Below are 13,412 nucleotides of genomic sequence, written 5' to 3'. Positions count from 1 at the left end.
TACTTCAAAATCAAATTCATTCCAAAATACGAAATCAGTCATCATAGCCCTCCAATGGTATTGTTACTTACTACTCATCAAGATTCTTGCATGTCCAGGCGAACAATGAACATATGCCAACACCACAGGCCCAAGCAAGATCTAATCTATATAATAAATTTGAAAGGGGCTTTTAGCGACGAGCCTCCACGTACCTTTCGACTCTCAATTTCATTTTTCTAGATGCAAAATCATCTGCATTTTTTTTTTCTTGACTTATGATCTTTGCCTACAAACAGCTTGCAGGCTCAAGCAAACCAAGTGCAGTTCCAGCAGCATTGGCACAAGATGATTTAGCTTTCTGATTTTGGTATGTCAACTTCACATCTTCCAATCTTATTCCGCTGCATGGATACTTCTCGCTACAATCAAATTTAACTGCAACTTCTGTTGCTGATGTTCCATGGATGTCGCGATATGTTACATCATTTATTTTAACTCCCGAAACCTGTCAACCAAAAAGAAAAATTGAAAAAAAAAATATATGTAAGGTTCAAGATATTTAGATATATCCAAAGGAAGATGTGGGGATCCGATATTTGTTTTTCTTTGTCATTTTTTTAAAAAAAATTGAAAATTAACTTCGCGATCAAGTTAAACGCATTCTTGATAATGTTTAATTTTTCAAATATTATAAAAAAATTTTAAAAAGTACTCTAAAAAGTAGTCTTAATTTTTTTTAATATTCAAAAAAATTTCAAAATAGATTTTAAAAACTCTAATACTCTTAAATATTCCAAAATATTTTCTAAAAAATCCCAAAATGTACTCTAAAAACTCTGCTACAGTAAAATTTTTTAAAAACAGCTAATCCAAACGGGGCAATTTCTTGAGGTGGAACAAACATTATTCCCCTTGTAAAAAGCCAAATGAATAATGTATTAAATTGGTAGGACTTTACCTGGCCAGGACAATTTATGTGCCTTGGGCAATAATTTTGGTCGATAACAATGGGGTTTTGGACATTGATCATAGTGACGTGCTGGAATAGGACATCCTTCACGAATCCTTTGCTTGGCCTACCCCATGATTTAATTCTTGCACCATTTTGTGTATTCCTGAATTTAACTCTTTTTACTGTCACATTCTGTACTCCCTCTTCTTCAAAATCTTTTGCTAGACTCCCAATGCTGCAAAAGAAAAAACCAAAAAAATTTACCACGTTATAATTACTTTTATTAATGTTCCATGTTAGTTAATTGAATTAATCCTTACATAAAGAAGAAAATTAATCTCAACATGCATAACAAAAATCGTATTATTATCAATTTGAGTTTTACCTAATGCCGTGGCCGGGGCCGCACAAAACATTCTCAATCCACAAATTAGTGGTGCCAGGGCCAATTGAGACACAATCATCTCCTGTGCTGATCCTAGAGCTCAAAATAGACACCCCAGATGAAAACTGGACGTGTATTCCATCCGTGTTGGGGCTGTTTCCTGCTGCCAAAACTTTAATCTTTTGCAGCTTGACTTGATTGCAACCGATGAATACCAGGTGATACATTTGGCTGTTGAGAGAAGTGAGCCTGGTAATGGCAATGTTGTTTGAGTTGGTGAATCCTAGCGTCTGCATAAAGAGTTTTAATTGGACAAAAAACACTAAACTCAATTAATCAGTGACTTGCTAGATTCACACAATTTGCTAATCAACCATGATGTAATTAATTACGTTGAAAATTAATGTGGATTGACAAGCAAAATAGCAAAACTTCTTTTTTTTTTTTTTTTTTGGCTAACCCGGAACATGCCTAGATTCGAGTCACTTTGGTACCGAGCCGACATACCAAATCGAAGGAGTACGCCATGCAACGCGCCCCGGGCGAGTCACGGGAGTTCAAGTCCAGAGTAAGATTCAAACCCAAAATTAAATGAGTCCTTAAAATTTCGCTTACTACTGCATTACCCCCATGGTTCGAAAAAAAAGTAAAACAAAAAAACAAAAAAAAGTTTTGTGTAACGGAAGAGATCCAAAAGGTCTAAGCTATTCTGCTGCTTTTGTTTTGTAACCACCAATGAGGACCCCAGAAATATATGACATTAATTCTACAATGAAGAAAAAAAACAATTAGCAGTTTAATTTAATCTATTTCACACTCAAGTGAGAGAAAAGAAGCAGCTCAGCAAGATTTTATTAAAGTTTTACTATTTATTAGTTAGTCTTCGATTAAAGTCTGAAACCCCCCACTTCCCCACTATCTATCATCAGTTATGCTCATAATTAGCATCCGTCCATATGCGAAAAGGCCAAAACTGCCCTTCAAGATCTGTCACAGGTACAGAAGCAACCAAAGTAAGACGGTGAAGGACAATTTGGTCAATTTTACATACCGTCGCGCCGCCGCTAGAACACCCATTCCCGGCTGCTTTGCAAGCCCAGAGACCAGCACCTCGAGCATCCAGAATGCCACCATGAATGGTGACTCCATCAACATTCTGAAAGTGAAGCCAGTAACCGGCATTTCCAAGAGCTTCATGACCTGAAGGAGCCACAAGGGTACCCCGAATTCGAAAGTTTATGGCTTTATTCTTGCATGGTCCAGAGAATTGTACTCGCTTGACTAAAAACCTCCCTTTTGGTACAAGAATTGTGGATGGTTTGGAAGAGCCACAAGCTGCTGCCCATGCACTCAACAGAGACTGGGTTGAATCTGTATTCCCGTCAGCCTTTGCTCCCAATTCCAGAACGTTGTACTTGCCCACAATGGCCCTCGATTGATTTAACAAGAAGAAGAGAAATGTGACAACAAAAAGACTTATGGGCTTCTCCATTTTCACCTCTTGAGCAAAAACTTACTACTATCAGTAGAGAAGAGATTAGTAAATGGAGTTTCGATGATAAAGAGGTGAACGGTTGGGTGGGATATTTATAGTGGGACTTAGTGCAGCATAAAATGTGACTTTGAAGCACTTTGGAAGCAAAAGCAAGCAATAAACGCCAGAAGTGAGATGGAAAGTGTGTAATTGTTGCAAGAAAACACTAAAAAGCATGCTGTTTCTTTGGTAATTACACTAAAAGTGTGTAATTGTTGAGATGGAAAGTGTGAAATTGGGGTTTTGGCTGTTTCTTTGGTGAAAGTGCTTGCTGGATTTGTGGTTGCTAAGTCCTATGCGGACCAGTAAATTGGACTATACTTCCATCAAGAGACAAGTGGTATAATAAGACCTTAGATGCATTTATAAAATAAAATATAACTGCTACCAACACTAGCTCAATAGTTTTTGACTCCGCTCTTAAGTTTATCTCGTGTATAAGGCATAAAGGGGGTTTAGTAAATTAAGCTGAAAACCAAAGTCTGAAACCTGAAAGACCAAATTTAAATATTAAGTATTAATTTGCTGAGATCATAAACTTATATGTTTGATAATCAATTGCAATCGACAATGAAATGAAATTCTTTATTTTAACATATATATATATATATATATATATATATATATATATATATATATATATGTATGTATATAGCCAGGACCTTTTATTGAGAGGGTTCAATGGTCAACTTTAACATAAATCATGCTCTTAAATTTATATATAAAAAAATATACTATGTATTTTGAGTTAAAAGAAAATTTTTTTATTTTATATCCACTTAGTTTATAAATACTATCTAATATTGAAAGCAAGCATATGTGTGTTTGAGAAAGAGAGAGAGAGAATATTACTGTATGTGTTAGAATGTGAGAGAGAGAAGGCTTTGACTGAATTAATCACGCGTATTAAAAAATATATAGGTATATTATATTAGAATTAGACTCCTTTCTGTTGCATTGGAGAGAATTTCTATATATTGTACCCTAATAAAATTAATTTAAAAATTATTTTCAAAAATCAACTTCATTCATAATATCCTTATATTATATAAAAATGGGTATTAGCCAAATTCATTTTTGAATTTCAACATCATGTTATAGATTATCTTTGTCTTTTAATCAAGTGAGTATTGATAGGTGGTGAAGCCATGACTACACATAATAGAAGCATCAGATATTGTCAAGTTGACTGTATTGTCCTTCTTGTGCATTGAATGTATGATTATACACTTGACAATTAATTAATTACTAGTGTGAATGCCAGTGCTTATGTTATTGACTAAAATTAAAAGAGAGGGTAAATTTAAAAAAAGTTAAAAAAAATTATACCAACATAATTACAATTTATGATTGGTCTAACAATAGTTCAAAGTATGACAAAATCTGTAGATCATTCAAAAATTGCGTGTTTGCAGAAGATAGATCTTGAAATAATAATAGAAATTTATATTAGAAAATGAGGGATATATAAATAGAAATAAATGTAATTGCATGTTTTATTTGATTTCAAAATAAAATAATTACAAACATTATGCATTCGATTTGATAATCTTGTACAAAGGTGGGAACATTTTTTACACCAGTCAACTTTTAGTATAAAAATTAATATTGGTGGTTTAATTAATTCTATTAAATTTTGTGGAGTTCGTACTACAAAAAAAATATTCAGCGAGACTTATATTTATTGGAAGTGAACTTGCTGAATCTTTTTAAAATATTTCAGTGGGATCATTATGATGTAAGATTCGTTTTGTGATCAATTATTTTTTATCTTTGTAATTTTGCAGGTTTGGAATTAAAATACCATTGAAATCAATGATTAAACCAATGGGGGCTAATGGGGCCCATAGTCCCCTCTCCCAAGTTTTAAAAATTTTAATTCATATTGTGTAAATATTTGTGAAAAATAAAGTTGGCTCTCCTAATTTTTTACAATTTTAGTTTATATTATGAATATATATATATATATATATATATATATATATATATATGTATATGTGTGTGTGCGCGTGCGTGTGAATTAACTACATTTGAATTAATTTTTTTTTAAAAAAAGTTATTTATTTTTTACGTCCCATTATAATTAAAGTTAATATTTGATATTTTTAGATGTCATATATTTAAATAGATGAAAATTATTATTTGAAAATGAAATACTTACAAACATTATGCATTCGATTTGATAATTTTGTACAAAAAATACGAAAATTTTTTACATCAATCAACTTTTAGCATGAAAACCAATATTGATGATTTAATTAATTCGATTGAATTTTGTGGAGTTTATACTACAAAAAAAATGTTCAGCGAGACTTCTATTTCTTGAAAGTGAACTTACTGAACTTTTTAAAAATATTTCAATGGGATCACTATAGCGTAAGATTCATTTTGCGATCTGTTGTTTTCTCATTTGTAATCTTGCAAGTTTGAAATTATAACGCCATTAAAATCAATGATGGAACCAATGGGGGGCTAATGAGGGTCATAGCCCCTCCCTCCTACGTTTTAAAAATTTTAATTTATATTGTGTAAATATTTGTGTAAAATAAGGTTAACCCTCCTAATTTTTTACAATTTTAATTTATATTATGAGAATATATATATATATATGTATATATGTGTGCACATGTGTGTGAATTAACTACCTTTGAACTTATTTTTTTAAAAAAAAGTTATTTATTTTTTAAGTCCTTTATAATTAAAATTAATATTTGATATTTTTAGGTGTCATTTATTTAAATAAATGAAAATTATTTTGAACATAACTTATAAAAATAATTATGTTAGGAAAAATTTTAGCCCCTCTAGGAAAAAAATCTTGGTTTTATCACTGATTGAAACGTTTGTAAGTAGGATTCATCCATGGTGATAGTATGATACATAGTCTTTTTTTCACTATATTTAATTTGTGTGATGACAAATGAAATTGGTTAAATAGATTAGTGATCATCAGTTTTGTGAATAATTACGATGTGGTAAGTGTGAGTATTGTTATCAGTAATGTGGTAAGTATCAATGGTAAATGTGGAACGTGAATTGGAATTTACAAATATCATTTTGTTGGAGAGATTATTATCTATTAGTTAAAATTTAGGAGTTTTAATTTTGTGGGTTAGTGGGTCACGTAAATTGAGATTTTGTGGGTTAGTGGGTCAGTAAATTGAGGAGTGGAAAGGGATAAAGAGAAGATAAGTGTTATTAAATTAAAATAAATCTAAAATTATAATAAAAAAGAATTTAGATCTAAGGCTTGTGGAAACTCCTCGTCAAAAACCTGCTCTCTAATATATATAGATATAGATATAGATTGCCCTGTTTATGTGTGAAATCACTTCTTTCCCGTTCGACCTGGCAATTAACGCTTGCAGGTTGTAGAACTTTGCGGGGTTTTATGTCATTTCGAATTGATAATTAATTTGCAATATCCTGATCATTATGTGAATTAAAGGTGCGATGGTTACGGAAATTAGAACATCTCTGGTTGTCACATAATTGTCTCTTAATAACGTTACGACAGTTTGCAATGGTTCTTCTTCCTCTTTTGTTTCTTTTTGTTAGTGCATAATAGCTGTTGGCATTGGATTTTGGCTATCAGGCATTCTTTATTCCAGGTATGACCAAATTGGTTTTTGCGAGGTTTTTTTTTTTTTTTTTGTTTGGTGGAAAAAAAAAATCCCTCTTTTGACATACTTTCTGAATTTGATTTTAGGAAAGATCTGGCTGCATAGACCTGTGATCCTTGAATTTGATTAATTGTTTTGCAGGCTGATTTTGATTTTGATGAAGGGATAATTTCACAAACCTCCCCTCAAGTTTCTCACAATTACAAAGAGCTCCCCTCAAATTTTAAAAATTACGTATACCTCCTCTACTTTTATTGTTTAGTGACAATGTAGGTCCAAGAACTTAAATTTTCTTTCAAAAATTCTCAATTGCCCTTTTGTACAAAACTAAGAAAGAAAAATACAGTATACTGAATCATTTTCTTCCACACTTTGTATGAATCGACAATCCAAATCCCTAACAACCATCCATGTATAAGTTTTAAAATCAAGTAACCATTCAAAAGATCCTAAATTGCATATATATACAATGTCAATACTTGTCACGATTAAAAAAAAACACACACACAAAACTCCATTGACAACCAATTTTATACAACTGAAGTAAATATCAATGCTCAAATACCTTTTCAATATAAGTTAATTTGACATAGAACCACGATTACAATTCTCCTATAATTTTAAAAATATTAATATCTCAAAAGTCGAGAATAAATTCTACCTCAACAATAAAATCATAATAAAAAATTTCTAATCCAATGAAAGAAATCATTATGTAATTATTGACATTTTATAAAAGTTTTTCCTAACAATAAACAAAATATAACAAATTTCATATCTTTAATTCTTCTTCATATTTTAATCATTAATTTTATTATTTATTTCTCTATCACTGTGAGTCTCTTCATTTCCTTTTAGTTTGACACATAATCTACTCCCTTTGTAGATTTTATAATTTCAATTTGCTAATATCCACAAAATTGAAGATAATAAAAAGAGGTTATATTAATTAGAAAATAGACAAGAGGCAGAAAAATAGATTTTTTTTAATTAGTAGTGTTTATTTCTTTAATTTTCAATTTCTGAAAATTATTATTTTGTTTGTCATTTCCAGTAGGCGAAATGAAGCTGCCCACCAAAGCTTTCATTTTTTTTTAATTTTCATTTTCATTAACCAATAAACAATGGGGCGGCTACAACCCAACCCCGACCACTTAAATGGTTGCATTCCTGACAAGAAGTTCATATCCTTAGATCTTGCTGGAATATTGCTATTCACATTCAACCAGAATCTATGAGAGGAGGAGGCATATTTACCAGCCAAAAAGCACCAAATCTGAACAATTTCTAGAAAATCTTGACGAAAACCACTTAAATTTCTCATCTATCTATCTTGGGTATTATTATAACTATAAAACACATGTAATTATTATGCCCGCTAGATTATGTAAATAATTAGCTTAAAATAAAAATGTTTTAAACTAGATTGGATGAAAAGTGGTTGATCGTATCTTGTAATAATATGTTTCACTGTTCAAAATTTGTCATAATTTTGATCTATTTTTCACCGTTCAAATGTTTCAAGTAAATTAGAAATATCATTGTTTTAATAGATTGATCTAGAGATCAAAAGAAAAGTGATGACAGAATTGCATAATTTTATAACATTATATAAATTTAAATATGAATAAAATGGAGAGACCAATTAATGTAGAGGATTTCAATAGAGATGATCGATCCTAAAACATTATATTAATAACATTTGTGGACGAACTAAAAGCAAATATTCTTGTCAATATAGATTGTACAAATTCCCCATAAAAAGCTGTTAACTCTATAGAGGTTCTTATTGACATATGGGAGACTAAATTTAAATCTAAACGAAAAACATTCCTATCAAAATCAATCTTTTTATTCCTACATCATCCAATTTGAGAATATATCTTTTTAGTCATACATCATCCAATTTTAGAAATATATATATATATATATATAACAACTCCGACACCGAAGCACAATTTAGTTTTTTTTTTTTTTTTTGTCAACACAAGGGTGTCCGGGTCAAGACCCGAAGGCAGCCCGACTAATCCCCTGCACCCAAGTACACCGCCACCCCAAGCGCACCGGGAGTTAAGTGGGATTCGACCACTTGACCTTGGAGTTCCGGAAGAAGCCCCGGGGGGCACCGAAACGCAATTTAGTTAATAAAACGTTTTGCATATAATCGACAGATCTTGAGTTCGAGTATCAACGGGTAAGTAGAGACAAGAAAAACAATGTTAATTACTCTGAATTTAATCCATTTCACTACGGGAAATATATTTTCTGTCCCTTGCACTTGTTGATCACAGATTCATGACTGTTGCATGGCCAGGCGAACAATGATTATGGCAACGCCTCAGGCGCCCGCAAATTAATTTGATTGAGTCACTTGCTGTGCTATAACCTAAGTACTAAAATTTCTATTCAAATATACCATCTGTACCCCATTACACTTCCTCCAACCCTTTTTTCTTTTTGGGGGAAGCGTGGTTTTTTTTTTTTTTCTTTTTTTGGGTTAGGGGGTGGGGAAAAGGGAAGGGGTTTGTGATCTTTGCTTACAGACAGCTATTAATGCCAAGCAAACCAAGTGTAGTTCCAGCAGCATTGGCACAAGATGTTTTAGCTGGTTGATTCTTGTATGTCAATTTCACATCTTCCAATCTTATCCCACTGCACGGATTCTTCTTGCTACAATCAAATTTGACTGCAATTTCTGTTGCTGATGTTCCATGGATGTCTTGATACGTAACATCGTTTATTTTTATGCCTGAAACCTGTCAAAAAGATCGAATTAATAACATGATATTAGAAAATTGTTCGTATCTTGAAATACCCAGAAAGAGATTTGTAGTGTATCATCCATCTTCATGTTCTTATTTTATTTTGTTTAAGTAAAAAAGGATTAACCCAAATTCTTAATTTATCCCGTGGATAGAAATACATCAAATATACTGACAACTAATAATGCCCATTAAATAATTTATATACCTGTGCAGGACAGTTGATGTTATCCGGGCAATAATTTTGGTCAATAAGGATGGGGTTTTGGACGTTGATCATAGTGGCATGCTGGAACAAAACATCCTTGACAAAACCTTTGCTTGGTCTACCCCATGATTTAATCATTGCACCATTCTGTGTATTCCTGAAGGTAACACTTTTCACTGTCACATTCTGTACTCCCTCTTCTTCAAAATCTTTTCCAAGACTCCCAATGCTGCCCAAAAAAATTAAATTAGTCCTCAAAGAAGATACTACTAATTGTTAATTGAGCATCAGTTTTAGTCACCTGATGCCATGGCCAGGGCCACAAAGAACATTTTCAATCCACAAACTTGTAGTGCCAGGACCAATTGAAACGCAGTCATCTCCAGTACTGATCTTGGAATTCAAGATTGTGACTCCTGATGAATATTGCACATGAATCCCGTCCGTGTTGGGGCTGTTTCCGGCCGCCGAAACCTTTACTCCTTGCAATTTCACGGTGTTGCAGCCGTTGAACACCAAGTGGAACAATTGGCTATTGAGAGAAGTTAGGCCGGCAATTGCAATGTTGTTTGAGTTGGTAAATCCCAATGTCTGCATACATAAAAATGGTTGTTAAAGAAATTTTTTTTTTAAAAAAGCATTACTTAGACCGTAGACAATTTAGATGCTTAGCTCATAGATTTTGGCAGGATTTAGAATTTAATGATTCCTTGTAAATGTGCCAAAAAAAAAAGTGGTAATTAAAGCATTGACGTTCTTAATTTATTGAAAATTGACAGACCAAAATGTTGTACAACTGAAACTTCCCACTTTCCCACTAGCGTCAGTTATGCCCATTTTTAGCATCCGTTTGAATGCCATAAGACAAAAAAAAAAAAAAAAAAAAAAAACTTCCCACTTCCCCACTAGCTGCATGTAGTATTGTAGTGTGAAAATGGAAAAGTACGTACAATACCAGCCTAAGAAGTTTGTCAAGAGTAGTAAAGCTAGGGAAGCAACGAAAATGGTGAAGGCAAGTTTGGTCATTTTGACATACCGTTGTGCCGGTCGGACAATTCTTGCCGGAGGCTTTGCAACCCCAGAGACCAGTACCTTGGCCATCAAGAATGCCACCGCGAATGGAAACTCCATCAACCCTTTGAAATTGAAGCCAAAAATCAGCATTTCCAATGGCTTTGTAATCTGAAGGAGCCACAAGGGTACCATCTATTCTAAAGCATATAGCTCTATTCTTGCATGGTCCTAGAAATTGTGCTTGCTTCACAAAATACCTTCCTTTTGGTACAAAAATTGCGGCTGGCTTGGTAGAGCCACAAGCTGCAGCCCATGCACTTAATAAAGACTTGGATGAATCAGTTTTCCCATCAGGTTTTGCTCCCAACTCTAAAATGTTGTACGTGCCAGGAATGGCCAATGATTGATTGAACAACAAGAAGAGAAGTGTTACAGTAAAAAGACTAATGGGCTTCTCCATTTTCAACTTTTTCACGCACTCACAACTGTAAAAAGGAGGGAAAGCGGATAAGGGAAGAAGATTGTAGTGGATTCAAGAATTGAGATGGAGTTTGAAGCATGAAGAAAAAAAGCACTGGAGTGGGATATTTATAGAGGGATTTGGTGCAGCATAAGTTGTGATCGGTTGGAAGTAGAAAGGATGAGAAAAGAATGTGCTAACTTTTGAACCAATTGGAATCAAAAGCAAGCAACCAGCGCCGGAATTGGGTAGGGAAGTGTCTGAATTGTGATAGTCACAAGAAAAAGGAAAAAGCGAACATTACTTGAAGCCTAAAATAACTCTGGGATTTGGCTGCTTTTTTGGTAAAAGAGCAGGTATGGACATTGGTAGAAAGTTTGTGCCATAGGAATACCAGTAAAGTGGGCTGTAGTCCTTGCCTAACTAAATTACTTTCACAATTACAACCTCGTTCCTATTTAAATGACCCGAAACCAAATCAACTTTCCTTTTATTATATCAAAAAAGCATTTACGAATTTTTTTTTTCAAATTTACCCCAATTTATACTCTCAACTTTCTTGAGTTGGGATTACAAGAAATTAAATGCAGTGCTTGTAGCATTATACATAAAAATAGTTGAAAGATTAAGGGAAGTTTTGGAAAGTCAGGTAAAAATTTTATTGAATTTTAGAAACTAACTTTCTTTCTTTATTTAAGAAATTTGGTTATTCAGGTCACTTAAATAGGAATGGAGGGAGTATAACTTAAATCTCAGATTCCAGGAATTGGATTCTGCCTTCCAAAATGCTGTCACTCTATATGTTGAGTTCTATCTAGTTCAAATTGGCTTATATAATTCTTATTATATTTGGTGTAAATTCAATACAGTTTTGGTGTGATGGTCAATTTAGTTGTATTAGTTAACAAATTCAAACTCACACCTAAATTATATGAGTTTATACAAAAAAATTGTAAGAATTACATGAATTGATTTAAACTTGACAGAACTTGACCTATGAAGCCCTTAATCCGTGTTAGTCACGAGTGTTTGATATTTGCTTGATCTATTTAGGTGTTGTATTATGATTAACTAGTACTCAAAACACACGCTAATGTGTGTGCAACTAATAGAAAAAATATTGTTGAAATGCTTTCAATATACTTGATGAATCATTTTCAGGAGAATTGGTTTTATATATTTGGCACTATTTTACAAATTCACCAAAATAAAGTGTACAAATAGATAATTACTGGTATTATCTGCAAGCATAATTGGTAGTTGTCAATATAAATTATGATTTGCTAAATAATCTCAAAATTAAAATAATAAAAAATACGTGGTACTTGGAAAGAGGATATATAGTAGTGGGTGGTTGCTAAGGGTAGTTTATGAAGAATATAAAGTGACATAAAATTGTTTACTCCAAAAGTCCTCCCCTTATATATAGTATAGATATTCTGTTTCAAAAGTTTGCCTTCTTGCTTTTAAGGAAAAAAATCATGTTGATATAGACTATAGGATTGAAATCACTTAATCATTTAGCAATTACTAAACATAATAAACTTGACATTTAACTAGGCATGTCAATTCAGCTTTCTGAGCGGGTTATGATAATTCCAAGTTCAGCTCACAAATTATACAGATTTTTGGGATTTAGGCTTTCAGATTTTGAGTTTAATTAAAAGGTTCAAAATGAGCTCCCACTATTATATGAGTTTTAGACTCAAATCAGGCTTGACTCAAACTCATAATTATAAACATATTATATGTAATATATATTTTATAAATATGGATTACTATAAATTTATGTATAAATTATTAACATTTTATGTCATAATATGTATAATTATAAATTATATATATTGTTATATATATTTTAGCGTTAACTATTACACTAGTTGCACTTTGCACTCCAAGTTATTTTAATAGGAACTTTACACCCTCAGTCAATTGGAAAACAATAAGAAAATTAATTTCGCCCAAAATAATTGATGAAATAACCAATTTATCCTCCATTAAAAGCTTATAAGTGACAAAAATAACTGTTGGTAGAAAAAATTGTCACTTTGAATGGATTAAGTTTCACTTTATAGTAAAATTCTAATTGAAAGCATATAACAATAAAATATATGATAACTTTGAATGACAATTAAATAAAAAGAAGTAAGAAAAAAAAGGAAGAAAGGGAATAAATTCAATTCAAGAATCTCAGTAGCCTTATTTTACTACATATTTCAAGTTAGCCTCGGTAAGAAAAGATTGTTATCAAGGAAAAGTAAATAATTTAGTTGTTTTATTGAAATTTCTAAGTCCAATATTTTGTTTACTAATATATGGGTTTTAATTTTGGGTCAATGATGTGTCTTTGTTGCGATTATTGTGTTAAATTCATATGAAAAATTTTGGGTTCTACTCCAATTTTATTCCTGTCAAGATTTCAAGTGAAATTTTGTTGATTATATAAAGTTATGGTGCTATGATGCATTGAAGAAAATTATGAGATTTTAAAA

At 32.1% G+C, this 13,412-nt stretch overlaps 2 protein-coding genes across 3 annotated transcripts; both read right to left on the bottom strand.

Moving 5' to 3' along the window:
- LOC113733697 (polygalacturonase-like) lies at nucleotides 1-2,850 on the bottom strand. The gene is made up of 4 exons (XM_027259892.2): nucleotides 2,371-2,850; nucleotides 1,320-1,609; nucleotides 941-1,169; nucleotides 1-487 (listed from the first exon to the last, which is right to left on the bottom strand). The coding sequence occupies exons 1-4, from the start codon at nucleotides 2,809-2,811 to the stop codon at nucleotides 269-271; spliced, it is 1,179 nt and encodes a 392-aa protein (XP_027115693.1). The 5' UTR covers nucleotides 2,812-2,850; the 3' UTR covers nucleotides 1-268.
- A 5,841-nt stretch (nucleotides 2,851-8,691) lies between these two features.
- Nucleotides 8,692-10,996, bottom strand: LOC113733758 (polygalacturonase-like). Of its 2 annotated transcripts, XM_072082825.1 has the most exons (5): nucleotides 10,718-10,995; nucleotides 10,483-10,582; nucleotides 9,748-10,037; nucleotides 9,447-9,675; nucleotides 8,692-9,232 (listed from the first exon to the last, which is right to left on the bottom strand). In XM_072082825.1, the coding sequence occupies exons 1-5, from the start codon at nucleotides 10,918-10,920 to the stop codon at nucleotides 9,014-9,016; spliced, it is 1,041 nt and encodes a 346-aa protein (XP_071938926.1). In that variant the 5' UTR covers nucleotides 10,921-10,995; the 3' UTR covers nucleotides 8,692-9,013. The 2 variants fall into 2 exon arrangements, with proteins under 2 accessions (XP_071938926.1, XP_027115739.1); XM_027259938.2 differs by having other exon boundaries at nucleotides 10,483-10,996.
- Nucleotides 10,997-13,412: the final 2,416 nt, after the last annotated feature.

Source organism: Coffea arabica, chromosome 3c (assembly GCF_036785885.1).
Source record: "Coffea arabica cultivar ET-39 chromosome 3c, Coffea Arabica ET-39 HiFi, whole genome shotgun sequence".
Lineage (NCBI taxonomy): Eukaryota > Viridiplantae > Streptophyta > Magnoliopsida > Gentianales > Rubiaceae > Coffea > Coffea arabica.
The sequence above is the reverse complement of the archived record's forward strand: the minus strand, read 5'-3'. Positions and strand labels throughout refer to the sequence as shown.

Bases quoted from the DNA above. Each gene is read 5' to 3' on its own strand.
- LOC113733697 (XM_027259892.2), bottom strand. From the start codon at position 2,811: ATGGAGAAGCCCATAAGTCTTTTTGTTGTCACATTTCTCTTCTTCTTG. The intron at 1,610-2,370 runs GTATGTAAAATT...CTCTTTATGCAG, and splicing joins GTTCTAGCGGCGGCGCGACG to ACGCTAGGATTCACCAACTC. The intron at 1,170-1,319 runs GTAAAACTCAAA...TTTCTTTTGCAG, and splicing joins GGCCCCGGCCACGGCATTAG to CATTGGGAGTCTAGCAAAAG.
- LOC113733758 (XM_027259938.2), bottom strand. From the start codon at position 10,920: ATGGAGAAGCCCATTAGTCTTTTTACTGTAACACTTCTCTTCTTGTTG. The intron at 9,676-9,747 runs GTGACTAAAACT...TTTTTTGGGCAG, and splicing joins GGCCCTGGCCATGGCATCAG to CATTGGGAGTCTTGGAAAAG. The intron at 9,233-9,446 runs GTATATAAATTA...TCTTTTTGACAG, and splicing joins ACATCAACTGTCCTGCACAG to GTTTCAGGCATAAAAATAAA.